Source organism: Heloderma suspectum, chromosome 14 (genome assembly GCF_057233095.1).
Source record: "Heloderma suspectum isolate Gila_16-S chromosome 14, 16-S_ref, whole genome shotgun sequence".
Taxonomy (NCBI): Eukaryota; Metazoa; Chordata; class Lepidosauria; order Squamata; family Helodermatidae; genus Heloderma; species Heloderma suspectum.
The window spans coordinates 24,435,476-24,452,582 of NC_139471.1; the positions used below are offsets into that span (position 1 = coordinate 24,435,476).

General features: G+C 48.1%; 1 protein-coding gene across 9 annotated transcripts in view; it reads right to left on the reverse strand.

The window, feature by feature from the left end:
- Positions 1-8,468, reverse strand: part of TRAF2 (TNF receptor associated factor 2) — a 35,948-nt gene extending 27,480 nt beyond the window's left edge. For 2 of the 9 annotated variants that reach the window (XM_084821239.1, XM_084821236.1), the window contains exons 1-4: positions 8,259-8,440; positions 4,389-4,517; positions 2,253-2,473; positions 1,160-1,238 (exon numbers count right to left, since the gene is read on the reverse strand). In XM_084821239.1, the coding sequence (XP_084677365.1) occupies positions 1,160-1,238; positions 2,253-2,473; positions 4,389-4,397 (309 nt within the window). In that variant the 5' untranslated portion in view covers positions 4,398-4,517; positions 8,259-8,440. Of the gene's footprint in view, positions 1-1,159; positions 1,239-2,252; positions 2,474-4,388; positions 4,566-8,258 lie in introns of all 9 variants that reach the window. The other 7 variants (XM_084821237.1, XM_084821240.1, XM_084821243.1 and 4 more) reach the window with 7 other exon arrangements.
- Between the last annotated feature and the right edge of the window lie 8,639 nt (positions 8,469-17,107).

Genomic DNA, 17,107 nt, shown 5'->3' on the forward strand with positions numbered 1-17,107 from the left:
TACCACCTAACCCACTCTAGGGGGTCATTATATTAAGCGGTATATGAGTATTATTAATAAAATAAATAGCCTACTGACATGATGCAGCTTCTTTGCTAGGTTCGCTGCAGTCCTAGGTTTGTTTGGCTTTCAGAAGAAGGCAGACATGATAGCACTCCTCAGACGCCTGAAGGGCTCTTGCACAGAAGGACAAATATCTGTTTGCTGCTGCCCCAGAGGGCAAAACGAGATCTAAGGGGCTGGACTTACAGGATGGGAAATTTCAGCTGAACATTAGGAGAAGCTTCGGCTATTAGACGGTATAGGAATGAAATGAATAAAAAATGTCTCGATGGGAGTTCAGCCAAGGAACCAATGTCTCCTTCATTGGAGGTCTTCAAGCAGGAGCTGGACAGCCATCTACTAAGAGTGCTTTAGCTGTGGGTGTCTTGCATGGAGCAGGGGGTTGGACTAGATGGCCTCCAAGACACCCTCCAGTTCTTGGATCCTGTGCTTCTTCGGCCATAGTACAGCTGGGCGGTGGCACATCTGCTGAATCCTCCTACCTCTCACCCTGACATCCCATAGGTCTCTGGTTGAGGACTGAGGCTCTGCAATTTGAGGCCTGAAGAGTTTTCGGAGAGCAGAGCCCAGCAAAGCCTTCAAATCACATCAGCCAGCAGTCTGATACTTCATGGCACTGGCAGCATAGCGTACAGGCTAAATGCCTGAGGCAGGAACGTGCCTGCTCAATCTCATCTTGGCCGCAAACTCACCAGGAAGCCTTACAGCAGAGCTGGGGGACGCATGGCCCTCCAACACCCACCAGCTGCAGCCAGTATGGCCGATTGTCAGTGGTGGTGGGAGTTGTAGTCCAACATCACCTGGAGGGCTAAAGGTTCCCCACCCACCTTAAAGCCGGCCTCTACGCTTTCAGGCTCAGCCCACTCACCATCTGTAAAATGGGATGCCACCAGACGCCTACCTCACAGGGTTGTTGTGAGGGTGGAGAGAAAGGCCATGTGTGCTACCCTGAGCTCCACAGAAGAATGGCTGAATAAGATTTATTCATGCACAGGTAGTACACTGAATGCTTGGAGATGGCTGCATTACTCCTCCACAGAGGAACCTCCCCCATGCACTGCCTCCATGTTCTCTCCTTCAGCATGTCCTCACTTACCGAAGTAGTTTCCAAGACTGAAATGCCTTCTTCATAGATGCCTTCTTGAATACAGGCTGCACACTTCTGGGGCCCCAAGCTAGCAGAGAAAGCAAACTGGCTGTCAGCAAAAAAAAAGTAGACCCAGAGTGCTTCGCGGTGAAGCTCAAAGTTATCTACGCAGCAAGACCTGCGTGATCCTAGCTCCAATGAAACAGGCTTCCTCACGAGATCCAGAAACATGCTTTGCTGCTATCCAGCAAGAGATGAGAAAAGACTTCAATGGGCTTTTGAGAGTGGCCAGTTGGGATGTTTTCGTTCAGGTTTGTAAAACAGCCAATTGCCTATGGCAAGCAAGAAATGCCTCCACGTGGCCAGGCTGGGAAGACCTTGTGAAGTGGGAGAAAGTGCTGCTCCTCCTTTTCTATCAGGTGGTTTTTGTACCACAAACGACTACCATGGTATGCGTAAGCAAGCAAGTTATTAACTTCTTTGTGCAGTTATTTAGCTGCACAGCTGCTTTGTTCCATTCCCTTTGTTCTGTGGGGAAAAACGCAAGGCGAGTAAACAGAAAAACCCACTGCTGCCCTGGGCATGTTGGTGGCCGCCTCTTCTGTAGGCTAGTTCTCGGGGTGGCTTTCTGGGTTAGTTCTAGGGTTACGATGAGGAGAAACTACAGGGCTCCCTTCCCCTCCTCAGATATGTCTAGATCTTAAGTGTGGCCTAGTTCACACAAGCCATCAACCAAGTTATAAACCTGTTCAGGATTGTATGGTGGGGAATATGGTTGAATCCATTCAGGCAGCCTTCCCCAGGCTGGTGCCCTCCAAGTGTGCTGGACTACAACTCCCAGCATAACTGGCTGGCTGGGGAATGCTGGGAGTTGGAGTCCAACACATCTGGGGGGGAGGCTGCATTCGGGGGAAGGGGGAGATTTGTGCACATTGAAACTTAGAATCTCAAGAAGAGTTCTAAGCCTACCCTTTTCCCCAACAGATAATCTTCTACATGCAGGAAATGTTTGGTTTACCTCTTCCCCTGCTCTGTGCACACTTTTATTAGCGTACATATGAACACTAGGCCTGGGTTTTAACCAAAGCAAAAGGAAACGTACCTTATAATTTTCTTCAGGCAGTAGGAACAATATCGATGGCCACACTGGGCTTGAAACGGCCGCCTCAAAATATTCCTACACTCTGAACACAGGTACTTGCCCTCTAACTCGGTGCCCAGGATCTCCTTGGGAAACCCAGGCTGGTTTACGTCCAGGGAGCCGGGGGGAGTCAAGTTTGCTGCGGCCATGTGAACCAGAACATCCACGTGGGCTTCACGACCCTGGAAGAAAGACCAGCAATTTCAGTCCACGCTCAAGCAACATCATCAAAAAACCAAAAAAGGTTTTGTCCCTCACAACATATTGTGCTTGAGATCCTGCAGAGTTTGGTCTACAGCTAGAAGCACATTTTGGCCACTGTGATCAGCAGTTAGAAGACCTCCCCTCATGTCTCTTGGCGCTGCAGACATCACCATGGCATTCCAGAATGCCAACTGACAAGAGGCTCTCGTCCCAAGTTCTGCAAGAACAGTGGTAAGCAAATACGTGACGCAGCCTCCGGAGTTCCATAGCTGACTGAACTCTGTGGTGGCCCAAAAAACGGAACCTTTTACCCAAAGAGGTAGGATGTAAAAAGCTGTGCGGCACTCCCATTTACAAACACACACACACACATCTGTGGGAAAGGCGCTCAGGCCTCCCTCCTCTCTCCCTGTAGTACAGCCTTCCCCAACCTCATGCCTGCCAGATGTTCTGGACTACAATTCCCATCATCCCTGGCCTTGCTGGCAAGGGCTGATGGGATTTGTTGCCTAGAGGGCACAAGGTTGAGGAAGGCCACAGTCATAAAAGCTGGGGAAATCAGGATAGGGCAAAAGGCCATGGCATGAGCTTAGGCCTCCAAATCCTGCCCATTTAGCACAGCTTTGAGTTCACTGACAGCCAGAAAATGGCAAGCAGTGGCCATGGCGCTGTCTGGATCAGACCATGGACTGTCCAGAGTAGCAGATGGCCAGATGCCTCGGGGAAGCTCACAAGCAGGGCATGATGATGGACATCCTCCATCATTTGTCACCAGCGTGCGGAATCCAGAAGCAGACTGCCGCTGTGCCTGGTGGTTCGCTTCCTCTATCGTTGCCACCTGCTCATCACAGACAGACCTGTCCTCCATGGTTGCTCTAATCCTTTTCTTTAAAGCCCTGTAAGCTACAGCCACATCCTGAGGCAATGAATTCCTTCAGTTGATATAATTCAGTGCATGAATAGTCTCTCCTCCCCCAAGAAGGGATCATGAAGTAAGACCACTCCTGCTTCCAGCCTGAACTGTCAAGGGCATCCAATCTTGTCTGCCCTAAACTCCTAACCTTGTATTTCCCTCAGGCAGTCCCCTTGCCTGACACAGTCCATTACTGGTTTCTTTATCATCTCTGCTGCCTGGACTGTTGACAGACAAAACATCCTCTATAAAAATTGGACACTATCATTTGTTTTAAGGATGCTTGCTGATTTTGACTGTTTCTGCCATTCTGCATTTTGTCATTATGACTACAATAATTGTGCTTTTTTACATCTTTTTACGCATTTTGAATTCCAACTTTTGCCTCACATTTAGAACACCCGCTAATTCTGTATGTGTGTGTGTTGTCACAGCTTATGACTAATCAAAGCAAATATAAACCTCTATTTGAAGAACACAGGGTATTGTTTTGGTTGGAACATTAGCCTGAGCACTTCGACAATCTTAAATTTTGATCAGACTTCTGATGGAAGTCGACAAGATTCCCCTGGTCCAGCTAGAGAAAAAAAGGGGGGTGCTAACAGTTACGGTGAAGAATATTTGGTAGGCTTGTTGTCAGTATTGCCCTTGTCAAGCAAGGGGCAGATTCACCGCTTTCTCACTACCTTGGATTTCCAGTCTGGTGCAGAAGCCTGAGAAAAGTCCTACCCACACCAGATCAGCATCCTAAAAATATGTACTTATTTTGTTTACAAAATCTCCATCCCGTTTGGTCCTTCGGCTCCAAAGGTTGGGTTACAAATCAAACATTAATCAATCATTAATACAAAATCAAACTGGAAAGCAACAAGAGCACATGCAGTCCAAATGCTTGCCAGAAAAAGATACAGTTTTGTAGCTCGCCAGAAAGCTGAGGGAGCAAGGCAGGCCCCGGTCTTGGGCACTCCACAGTCTGATACCTGGGACATAGATGGACAACAGTCTGGTATAAGGCAGCTTCCTATGTTCCTTTTACGGGATGGACCATAGCTCAGTAGCAGAGCCCTTGCTTAGCATGCAGAAGACCCCAGGTTCAGTCTCTGGTATTTCTAGAGAAAGAAAGAGTGGGGAAGACCTCTGCTTGAGACCCCAGAGAACTGTGGAAAGACAGACAAATAATCTGACCTAGCATAAAACAGTTCCATATGTTTTGCGGTATGTCTGAGTCAATGTAAGAGACGTTTAACAACATAAAACCTTTTAATAAATTTTACATTAGTCCTGGACAAACGGGGTGGGGGGGCGCTTTGGATCAGCTGATGCTTTAGATCAGGGGTGGGAAGAAAGTAGATCTCCAGATGTTTTGGACTTCAAATTCCAGAAGCCCCTGCCAGCCTGGCCAAGGGCCAGGAGTTGAAGTGCAAAACATCTGGAGAACTACTTCCTGCCCACCCCTGCTTTAGATCACCCCAACTAGCTGAAGACTGAGGGGCTTCTCCTCAACTCCCCCATGATGCCTCCTCCTCAGCTGATACTCTTTAAAACAATGCAAATTAGGGACTGTGCTCAGCTATGACGACCGTGCTGAATCAGTTTAAAGACCAGTACTTGCTCCTCTTCCATTTACTCCTGGATAGGATTGCATCAGCCTTCACGAGCTGAACAGGACTCAGTGCAGGAGGCAGTGAGAAATCCTCCCTCTCCAACAGTCCTTAGCTTGATGTGATGACCCTTAACATGGGGAGGGCCAGCCCACCACCTGCCCTCCCACCCACGTTTCCTGCGCCATGCACTCATACCTGGAGCTTCATCCCCAGCTGACATGCCTCCTTATGACACTATGCATGTGCCAGAGTTCAACCAGGGGGGCCATCAGAAGTTCCCTCTTTATAAAATGCCAAACGTCCCTCTTTATAAAAGCTTTTAACAATCTCATATACTCTGTCCCGGGGTGGGCAACCATAGGGCCAGGGGGCAAAATCCCATCCCTGGGGTTTCTCACAGAGCCCTGCCCCTTCCCCTGGCCCCACCTCCTTTCCCCTAACCACCAGTTGTTTGGTGGTTTCCTGGCTTTTGTGCAAGTTTTCCTCATTCTAAAAGGCTGAAAATGCCTCTCCTAAGGCAGTAAGTTACTGGCAGTAAGAGGTTCAAGTACCAATATGCTGGTATTTTCACCCCACCCCATTTGTTTTTGGCCCCACCCTCTTTGCTTTCAGCCCCACACACCACTGGAATGTGGCCCCCAAGAGCTCTGAAACTGAATTCAGCCCTGGGGCTGAAAGAGGTTCCTCACACCTGCTCTAGCCCATAGCATGTACACTCTCACTGATGCCACTGGGGATTATTTTAAACATCCTCTTTTTTATATTTTGGTGTTTTCATGGACAATGTTAGCTGTACTGGTCCTTTCCAAGGAAGGCAGGCTACAAAACAATTCTTAAGGCACCGCAAATAGAGCAGCATGGAGTGGAACACTGAAGGCTGCTGTGAGCAGCATCAGAGAGGTGCAGTAACCCATACCAATGTTTGTAGCACAGCCACAAAACACCAAACCAGAAGACCAGGCTTATGACATATGCATGACTACAGTTGCCACTCCTGTTGCTGAGAATCCACTCCAGCCTGTGCAACTTGGAAACTTTGAACACTTGAGAGGCACTATATAATTATAAGTATTACCAGCGTCTGTTTTGCGGATATTAGGTAGGCTTACCTATTCCATCCCAGTGGACGCAACCACAATTGACCAACAGCCTATACATCCAAGAATTAACTTCCCTCCCATTCCACTTTATGGAAGAGTTCTGTGTAACTCAGATGCTCACACACTACCCCAGCCTTCCCCAACCTGGTGCCCTCCAGATGTTTTGGAATTCAGCTCCCATCAGCCCCAGCCAGAACAGACAATGGTCAGGAATGCTGGGAGTTTGTACAGGAGACTGGAGACAGAACCCACCAATTGACTTCCAATCCCTACGGAGAAGGGTCACTTAATCTGCTGTGTCTTGACATCAGAGCATGGTTGCTGCTTGCCATTTTCAAATGCCCACAAGCAATCCAGAATTCCTAAATGGCTTGCGAAATGCAACTTCTTGCCTGCTCTCTATTAGAGTGCCATTCTATTGCAAAAGGAAGTCAAACTTGCTCATTTCCCACCCGAATTACTTTCAAGCCTTAGACAATACTGCAAAGATATGAGGCAATCCTGAATCATGATGGATGGCTTGGAAAGCACCAAGACATTGAGAGAGATGGTTTATTAGTCCAGTATAATATATCACCATTTGGCCATCTCACACACCTGCCCTCTTAAAACATTCTGGATTTTTCAGGGAATGTGGCATTCATATGCTGTATCCAGGACAGAGAAAGGGATTATTTTATTAAGCTCCCGAGTCACTTCAAAAAAGGAACACAAGAAAGGAAGAAGGAAATAGCTATTGCAGCCTTTTCCTGAGTAAGCAATTTCAGCACTTAACACTGGATCCAAACAGAATGAGGAGGGAGAGAAGACGATGGGCTGTATTGATTTCCCTTTGGGAAAAAATATGCATTACAGACACACACACTCCATTGTAACATCTAAAAAAGGCTAAATTCATACATAGATAAATTAAACACCAACATGTGTAGACAAAACGGTCATGTAACAATGGGTCTCCAGACTTCAAAAAATGGTTTATTTTTTGCTTATCACTAGCTTGTACAATTTTTTGCTTATCACCGTGTGTGTGTGTATGTACAGCATATAAAGCTGTTAAGTTAATCACCATCGCAACCCTCTTAGTCATTTAGTTTTGCTAGTTATGGAAACTGAGGCCACAATCCTATACTTCCTTACCTGTAAGTAAAACCCACTGAACACCATAGGGTTTACTTTTGAATAAACACGTCTAAGAGCGCAATCCCATGCATATTTAGACAGAAATAACTCCTACACCTCCCAGCACCTTGCAGCCAGCAAAGTCGGATTGTGCTCTAAAGGAATGAGGTACAGCAGCTCCCCCCCCCCAGAGACCTAGTGCCCTCCAGGTGTGCTGGACTACAACTCCCATTGTCATCCCCAGCCAGCTTGGCCAAGCACCAGGATTGCTTTCAAACATTTGCATTAAAGCACAATTACTCCTGTGCGGACTTTCTAGAGAGAAGCTGTGCTGAGAGAATGGCAGAGGCTGCCCTAAAAATTAAACAAATCACTTTTTATCATAAACGGGAATGATCCGAATCAAGACAAATGGCGCCAGACGCCCACCCCCAGCACATATTCTGCCTACTGCATTTGTCCCGGGAGAGGAACTCTTTTGCTGACCTGAGGAAAAAGCCACGCGCCTCGAGAGCAGAAGCCTGCTGCAAGCTCTTCACAGCACCTAGCCTGGTGCCCTCCGGAGGTGTCGGACTGCAACTCCCCTCATTCCCATCCGGCTGGGAATGAGGGGAGTTGTAATCCAGCACCGCCGGGGGGCAGCAGGCTGGGCTGAGGCAGCCTCCCCCGACCCGGCGCTCTCCGAGCTCCCAGCACCCCTGACCGACGGCCCTACTGGCTCGGGCTGATGGGAGCTGCCGTCCAGCGCATCTGGAGGGCGCCAGGTTGCGGGGAGGATCGCCCCCCACGCTAGGCGCTCCAGTTTTCGGCTGCGGGGGAGGGGAGAAGGAGGGGCCTGCAGGGGCGGCGGGGGGCACCCCACCCCCATGGGGCTAATTCTACGGGAAGGATCGTCCCGCAGCCCACGGCGGCTGCCGCCCCCCGCCCCCCCCTGAGCGGGAGGAAGCGCGCCTGGGCCTCCTCCTCCCGCGGGGCCGGGCCCCCCGCTCCTCCCGCTCCCCGCCCGAGGCGACCCTCCCCCACTTACCGGCAGCCCGCGCCAGCGCAGACCGGAAACCCCTCCTCATCGCTCCCATAGACTTCCGCCGCCGGCGCCCCTCCCATCCCAGCAAGCCCGGCTGGAGCGCCCCAGCCGCGCCCGCGGGCCACGCCCATCCCTCGCCCGAGGGGCAGCCGGCGCTTTCGCCACGCAGCCAATCGCCCTCCCTCCCGCGCGCGGCCGCGAGGGCGCCCGCTCGACGTTCAAGGGCGGGGCCTGGGCGACCGTTGGCGGCTACGCTGGCGCGCCCCGCCCCCTTCCTCCTCAGCCGCTGAGCGGCGCTTTCGGCGCCACAGCGGGAGCGGGGCAGGCGCGCGGGCCACGCGCATTTATTTATCTAATGCATTTACATCCCGCCTTTTTTCCTCCAAGGAACTCAAGGCAGCGTACATCCTCCTCCTCCTCCTCCTCCCTCCATTTTATCCTCACAACAACAACCCTGTGAGGTGGGCTGGGCTGAGAGTCTGCCACTGGCCCAAAGTCGCCCAGTGAGCTTCCATGGCCGAGTGGGGACTAGAACCCGGACCTCCCGGCTCCCAGTCCAGCACTCTCGCCTCTACGCCACACTGGCTCTCATCTGCGCATGCGTCTGTGGCAGCAAAAACAGCGGCTGGGCGGGGCCTGCTGGGAGTTGTGGGCCTCGGGACGCGCTTAGGATTCCGCCCGTGGTCCTCAAGGCGGCCCAGGACCGGGCGCAGTCCTGCGCGCCTTGCCCCGTCTGCGCAGGCATAGGGTGGTCGCGCCCTAAGTATTTACTTAGGCCGCGACCACTCTATGCCTGTGTAGACGGGACAACGTGGCTGAGGTAGAGCATGGCTGAGGTAAAATGTGAAGCAAGAGCATAAGAGCCCTGCCGGCCAGACCCGGGTCACCCGGCCCAGCACCCTGTTCGCACGGCGGCCACCCGGCTGCCCAGGGGAAACCCGCAAGCAGGGCGCGCGCGCCACAGCGCCCTCCGCCCGTGCCCCCAGCGACCGGGGCACGCGGCTCGCCGCCTCTGGCGCCGGAGGCAGCACCGAGCCCTCACGGCTGGCGGCCACGGCCCCGCCACGCGGCGGTGCGTCTGAAGGCCCGATGCAGGAGGCCCGAGTCACGAACCGGCGGAGGCTGAGCGCAGAAATGCGCCGGAGTTCCGCCACGGCCCCATGAGCTGGAATCTTTAAGCAGGCCTCGGCAACTGCTCGTGCTTCGCCTGCGTGATCCAGGCTAGGTCAGAAGATGACCGATTATGCATATATTCGTTTATTCTCTTTCACCTTTTGTTTTTTCCGCCTTTTCTTTATATTTTTATTTTAGAAAAGGTAATTGAGCTAGTATAAAATTTGTTACTGATGGTTGAAGGTTTATATTAAGTTTTATTATATAACACTACATATGTTTATTATTATTATTATTAATAGGCTTTTAGGAATGAATTGTAGACCTGTTTCCTTGATATAACAGTGATATGATACAGAAATGTAAGGTTGTTTATTAAACTGTAAGATTGTTAAGGTTATAGATATAGTTTTTAAAATAGAATGGCATCGGAGGCTGGGGTTGTTTAAATTTAATGTTTTAAGGGAGGGGGAGGGAACGGGAGGGGGGGAAATCTTTTTTTCTTCACTTCCTTTCCTCCTCCCTTTTCCCCTTTTTCTCTTTTTTCTTCTCTTTGTTATTGTGGTGGCCTCATCAGAATATTGTACTGTTGGGAAATTGAGGTATTGATTAGGTTGTTGGTAATTTTGGTGTTGTTTATTTCATTTATAAAATAAATAGATAGATAGATAGACAGACAGACTAGTAGCCATGGATAGCCTTCTCCAGGAATTTGTCCAACCCCCTTTTAAAGCCATCCAAACTGGTAGCCATATCACTACATCCTGTGGTAGGGAGTACCATAGTTTAACTATGTCCTGGGTGAAGAAGGATTTCCTTTTATTGGTCCTGAGTCTCCCACCAATCCGCTTCATGGGATGACCCTGGGTACTAGTATTATGACAGGAGGAGAAAAATGTCTCCCCATCCACATCCTCCACACCATGCATAATTTTGTATACCTCCATCATGTCTCCCCTGACCCTCCTTTTTTCCAAGCTAAACAATCCCAGCTGTTGCAACCTTCCCTCATAGGGGAGATGCTCCAGCCCCTTGGGCATTGTAGTTGTCCTTTTCTGCACTTTTTCCAGCTCTACGACATCTGACTCAATTTGCCACTATGTTACCTCCGTTCTTTTTTTTCCTGCCTCAAAGGTTGAGGTGGGATCCGCACATTCAGAGAGCTGTAAAAAGAAAACCCTGAATAAAATAATTAAAGGCACAATCTTGTGCACGTTGAGACAGAAAAATAGTCCTACAAATTCCCATCATGCCCCAGCCAGCCGTGCTAGCTGAGGAATGCTGGGAGTTGTAGGGTTTTTTTCTGTCTAAACGTACCTAAGATTGCACCCTTAGGATACTTTTAATCCCCTCCCCAGTAACCCAACTTTTTTTTATTGGTGTTTGATACATTAAAAACTTGAAATAAAACACTAAAACGGTGAATAAAACCAGCACATAAGGCTATAGCTGTCCCCTATTGTTTGTCCCCAACCTCTGGTACTCAGATAGACTGCCTCTGTAGATGGAAGCCCCATTTGGCTATCCTGGGTGATGGCTGCTGATAGACGTTCTCCAGAAATTGAATCAATCCTCTAACACAAAATGTAAGGTTCCCCCACCCCTTAACCCACAGGTTCCCTAATTTCCTTAAAAAACTTACATGTAGTGCAAATATAAAACCTACACTGTCCAAAACATACATTTGCGTGTGTGTGTGTGTGTTAAATCCCCTCCATTTTCTGTCCCACTTTAATGAGATCCACACATGCACACAAATGGTGCAGGACAGGCTCTTTCAGTTAGTGCCACGTGTGAAAACAGTCTTGCCAGTTCCTGTGTCTAAGATGAACCATTCAAACAGATCTCCAGCACCAACCTAGTCCCTTGTGGAGGAACCCACAGTACCCTTACCTTGGATTGAAGATCCGTGAGTCATTCCTGCCAGAGAGAAAATCTGCTCCCACCCTTCTGATCAAAACAGAAACTGGAACTGAGACACAGCCAGGGAAGGGAGCAAGCCTGGGGCTGGCTTCAGGGCCACTTTGTCGATTCAAAGGAGGGGTTTGAAAACCAAGAGCACATGGGGGCAGGCATGGAACAGCTGTCAAGCACAGAGAGCAGCTTTCAGTTTCCACATTCAAGTCCTTCTCCTTGGCAAAGTCTTCTTGTGTGACCCGCTCCCAACAGCCCTGCAAGCAGAGTAGCTATTCCTCCCATCTGACCGGTGATGGGAGGTAAAGCTGAGAGCTAGCCACTTGCCGCAAGCCACACAATGAATTTGTGGTACAGGAAAGATTTGAACCCAGAGCTGTCAGAACAAATTGCTTCACTGGGCTTCACTGTTCTTACTGGGCTATGATGACGTAGGAAAGTGCAAATCTCAATAGCATGTAGTGGTCATCAGACAAGAATGGAAGGCAGCTAAAGCTCAGATACAAGTACTGATGATGAAGATGATGATGATTAAACAATACTTCAAAGAACACCAGAATAACCTCTCCTGTATATAGGTTGGATCCAGAATCTGCCTTCTGCAAGAGGAAAGGCGCGGCTTGAGGAAGTTCCCTCCGCCCAGTTTTTGGGAATCCTCCCTCCCGCCCACCCCTCACAGCTCACCCCATTCAACAGGGTCTCCTCACTCTTTTGTATAGCATTTCCAAAGGGCTTTTGTGGGAAAGAGGGGGCTTCAAAGTCCACTTCTGCCAGAACAGTTGATCCAGCTTAGATCTGGATCCAACCCTTTGCCTTCTTGTACACTGAAATTTGGAGAAGCCCCGCTTCTTATTCCCTTAGAGCTAGTTGGCAAAAACATAGGAAGCTGCCTCATACCAGGTCAGACTATTCAGTCTTCCCCGTCCCCTGCCACCTGGTCCTGGAGATGCCAAAGATTGAACAGGGCCTTTTCTGTAGTGGCCCCAACTTTGTGGAACCTCCTTCCGAAGAAGGGCCAACAGGCTTACATCATCCAAACTTCCAAGAGCTTGGTTAGTTAAAATGTTCCTCTTCCATGTGGCATCTAGTGCAGGTTGATCTGGATAGCCGCTGCCTGTGCTGTTAGAACCATTTTAAAGATGATGTTTAAAATGGTTAGAACCATTTTAAAGATGATGTTTAAAATGGTTAGAACCATTTTAAAGATGATAATGATGATGATACAGTTTTGGAGACTGGATGGTCACTTCAGTTTTCGACATCATGTAAGTTCTATAATGTTTTTTGTTTTTTTTACTATCACAAGCCACCTTCATAGAATCATAGAATAGTAGGGTTGGAAGGGGCCTACAAGGCCATCGAGTCCAACCCCCTGCTCAATGCAGGAATCCAAGTCAGAGCATCCCTGACAAATGGCTGTCCAGCCTCGTCTTAAAGGCCTCCAGTGTGGGAGAGCCCACCACCTCCCCAGGTAATTGGTTCCATTGCCGTATTGCTGTGACACTCAGGAAGTTTTTCCTGATGTTCAGCCGGAATCTGGCTTCCTGTAACTTGAGCCCATTATTCCGTGTCCTGCACTCTGGGATGATCAAGAAGAGATCCTGGCCTTCTTCTCTGTGACAACCTTTCAAGTACTTGAAGAGTGCTATCATATCTCCCCTCAGTCTTCTCTTCTCAAGGCTAAACATGCCCAGTTCTTTCAGTCTCTCTTCATAGGGCTTTGTTTCCAGTCCCCTGATCATCTTTGTTGCCCTCCTTTGAACCCTCTCCAGCTTGTCTGCATCCTTCTTAAAGTGTGGTGCCCAGAACTGGACACAGTACTCCAGATGAGGCCTAACCAGTGCTGAGTAGAGGGGAACTAGTACTTCCCGGGATTTGGAAGCGATGCTTCTATTAATGCAGCCCAAAATAGCATTTGCCTTTTTTGCAGCCACATCACACTGTTGGCTCATATTCAGCTTGTGATCGACGACAATTCCAAGATCCTTCTCGCTCGTAGTGTGGTTGAGCCACGTATCCCCCATCTTGTAACTGTGCATTTGGTTTCTTTTTCCTAGGTGCAGAACTTGGCATTTGTCCCTATTAAATGCCATTCTGTTGTTTTCTGCCCAGCGCTCCAGTCTATCCAGATCACTTTGAATTTTGTTTCTGTCTTCCAAAGTATTAGCTATCCCTTCCAATTTTGTGTCATCTGCAAATTTGATCAGCATTCCCTGCACCTCCTCCTCCAAGTCATTAATAAAAATGTTGAAGAGCACTGGGCCCAGGACTGAGCCCTGCGGTACCCCACTCGTTACCTCTCTCCAGCTTGAGAAGGTCCCATTGATAAGCACTCTTTGAGTCCGATTCTGTAGCCAACTGTGGATCCACCGGATCGTTGTTTCATCTAGCCCACTTCGAGCAAGTTTGCTCATCAGGATATCATGGGGCACTTTGTCGAAAGCTTTGCTGAAGTCGAGGTATATGATGTCTACAGCATTCCCACGGTCTACAAGGGAGGTGACTTGATCAAAAAATGAGATCAGATTTGTCTGGCAGGACTTGTTTTTGACAAATCCATGTTGGCTTCGAGTAATCACGGCATTGTTGTCAAGGTGCTTCCAGATGGATTGCTTTATGATCTGCTCCAGAATTTTCCCAGGGATTGATGTCAGACTGACTGGTCTGTAGTTCCCAGGTTCCTCCTTTTTACCCTTTTTGAAGATAGGGACAACGTTAGCCCTCCTCCAGTCATCTGGCACTTCCCCGGTCCTCCATGATTTCCCAAAGAGAATAGACAGCGGTTCTGAGAGTTCTTCTGCCAGTTCCTTTATTACTCTAGGATGCAGTTCATCTGGCCCTGGAGATTTGAACCCACTCAAAGTAATGAGGTGTTCCCTGACCTTGGTGGCCTCTTGTGGGTTAAATGGCAGCATTGTAATTTTAAATAAAATAGATATTTGTTCTTTGTAATATTTATAAAGCTAAGCCAAAAGCGTTCACACAAGAGATGGAATCTGAAGAAAGAGGGGGACATAGCACCATCGCCTGTGTTTAGGTCACACCTGTGAATTTGCAAAGCACTTTATACGTTCTGTCTAACAATTATTCTCATTTTACATACGAGCAGCCCAAACCTATGGATGTTTACTTTGAAGTAAGTCATGCTGTGTTCAGTAGGGCTTACTCCAAATAAGCGTGCCTAGGATAGCAACCGGAGGCTGAAAAAAGACACTTGACCAAGGCTATGCTGTGACTGTGTTTGCACATGATGATAAACCAGGAATCATGGCTTATTAAACCATGGTTAGTTAGCAGTTTGGTTGTCCATGCAAGCTATTCACTCCTTCCTTCACACAAGTGGGTAAAGAAAGCAGGCAGAGATAGCATAACATAACATCCAAACCTGGGATTATAGTTTACACCTAAACAAGCCAAGATTGTAAACCAGGATTTGTTTGTTAGTTTATGAATCCTGACTTTGTTTAGGCAGAATAAACCATAATCCTGGGCTTGGACATCACACTAAGCCTGCTTGTTTTATTTATCCACATGTGCAAAGGTGTGGGGCTGAATGGCTTGCGTTTACCACCACACAGCTCATTCACATTGGACTTTAAAAAGCCAGAATTCCTGGCTTATTGTTATATACAATCCCAGCAGTGGCCAGGGTGAGACTGGAAGCCATCATTTGAACATTTTAAGCAAGTTCAGTTCTGATTATTATCTTGTAAAGTATGCTTAGGGTTTCAGTTCATATCTCCAAGATTCCAGGATAACTGTCAGCAGAATGCGATAATATCAGTGGGCTATATTTCTTCAGACTGTAGGCTGAGTACCATTTTTTTATTTTTCTCCCATCTTAAAAGATTGCCTGCAGGTAAAACAAACTGGTATGCCAGAAAGAAAGTTTCTATCCCCAACTGCTTTTTTGCCATGTATTCTATTTCCAGGGATTTAATTTGTTTCTTAGAAACATTGGGGGAGTTTTCGGACATGTAATTCCCACAGTTGTATTCTGAAGCAGTACAATTCATTCCACCACCACAGGACTCTACCAACTCATTCTGATGCATGTGGACACATGGCTAAAATGTAGTTCTCATGGCTTGTGTTGAGGTCTCAGGTCTGCACAAGGTAAAAATGCAAATAAACACAACAATTGCAGCAGCACGGAAACCGATTTATATTCATCGGCATCATAACCGGATCCAGACTGCCAGAGTCCAAGGAAGGGCCATGTTTAAGAGTGCACCACCATCTGTTGGCCAGAAATTGGTACTGCTAAATCTTTCCCTTTGGAATCAACAGATAGATTCATTTACTGGGACAGCATAGCTAATATCTTTTTTAGGGCTAACCATACGTGATACGTGAGCTTTTAAGTTACAAAGAACTTTTCCTCAAAATGGATGTTAAAAATGAATTATAAACTGAAATAAATATGACATGTGATCTTACAATCTGAAGCTGAACTTTAGACGAGGCTGCATTCCTTTTTCTCCCCTTAAGAAAAATATTTTGAATATCCATCTTGAGAAAGAGCCTTGTGTAATCTGAAAGCTTGCACACTACACTGTGAACCTTGCCCTATTTAAGTGTCTGTGTGAATGTTGTTCTTTCAGGATTCTGTCACTGTGAATTTTGAGTAGCATAACTGTCTATATGAACTTTGATCTAATTGTTAAATATTGCTGTCCTACAGGAGCTGCATCTGCATCAGGAAAGCAGACTGCTAGTCTGCACCACCCCAAAGACCTGAAGCAGCTAACAGTATTATGTAAAATCACAACAGTCTGTTAAAAAACAACTACTCCAAAATAACTTTTAAAACATTAAAATACACCACCAGAATTAAAACTATTCCCTAGCTGCTTAACCAAAAGCAGAACCCATACACTATTTTTCTCACTTGTGCAAAATAGTGGGCATGCCAAGATTCTATACAACCCAATCACCATGCAGCTTTTACTCAGAAGTAAGTCTCACTAAGCTCACTCGGGTTTTGTTCTAAGCAAGTGTGCAAAAGTTTATAACCTCAAAAGCGTAAGAAGTCTGCCTCTACTGCAGCTGGTCACTCTTGTCATAGAAATTATAAATACCATGTAGGGGCACAATCCAGCTCAAATTAAGCACTTTGAAAACCCATGGATACCATGAGAGATTTAGGGTGCAAGCCTGAGCACCCTTTCTTGGGCTTATGCCCTACTGAACTGTGGGGTTTACTTCTGAGTAAAGACGCATAGCATTGGGCTGTAAGTGTACTTGGAAAAACATTGTTCCTCTTTAATTTTTATTTATATTTTACAATGCACTCTAAAGCCCAACAATCCCCAACCAAGTTCCAGCTTCCCACTAGCCAAAGCTTTTCTGCGCATGCTCAGACGCTGGGCAAGTCGCGCCTCAGGCACCAAGGTCTTGTCATCGCGTTTTACTCTCTACGTGGAACGGAACTTGGAAAGAAAATCCGCCCCCGCTCCTACAGCTTCAACCAATCATATGGCGAGACGTCTAAATGGCCTTGCTACTTCACCTATTACCTTCCTCCTCTAAGGGTGTTTTTCTTTTCCTGCCTCCGCGAATAGGCGTTGTTCGGGGGTGGATGTTTCTGTCTCAGCCAGTGAAAACACAGGGGGTTTCGATGGGCAGGCGGCTGACCTATCAGAGATTTAAAAACCTCCGGCAGGAGGCGCCGAGCGCCGTTATGACGGCAGCCGAGGAACGGGCGGGCTCGGTAGGCGCGGTCGCGCCGCCGCAGCCAATGGCGCCGGAGCGCCGGGCGTGAGTGGCGTGCGAGCGGGCCAACGGGCGCGCCCCCCGGCGCCTTCGTGAGGGTGGGAAGGCAG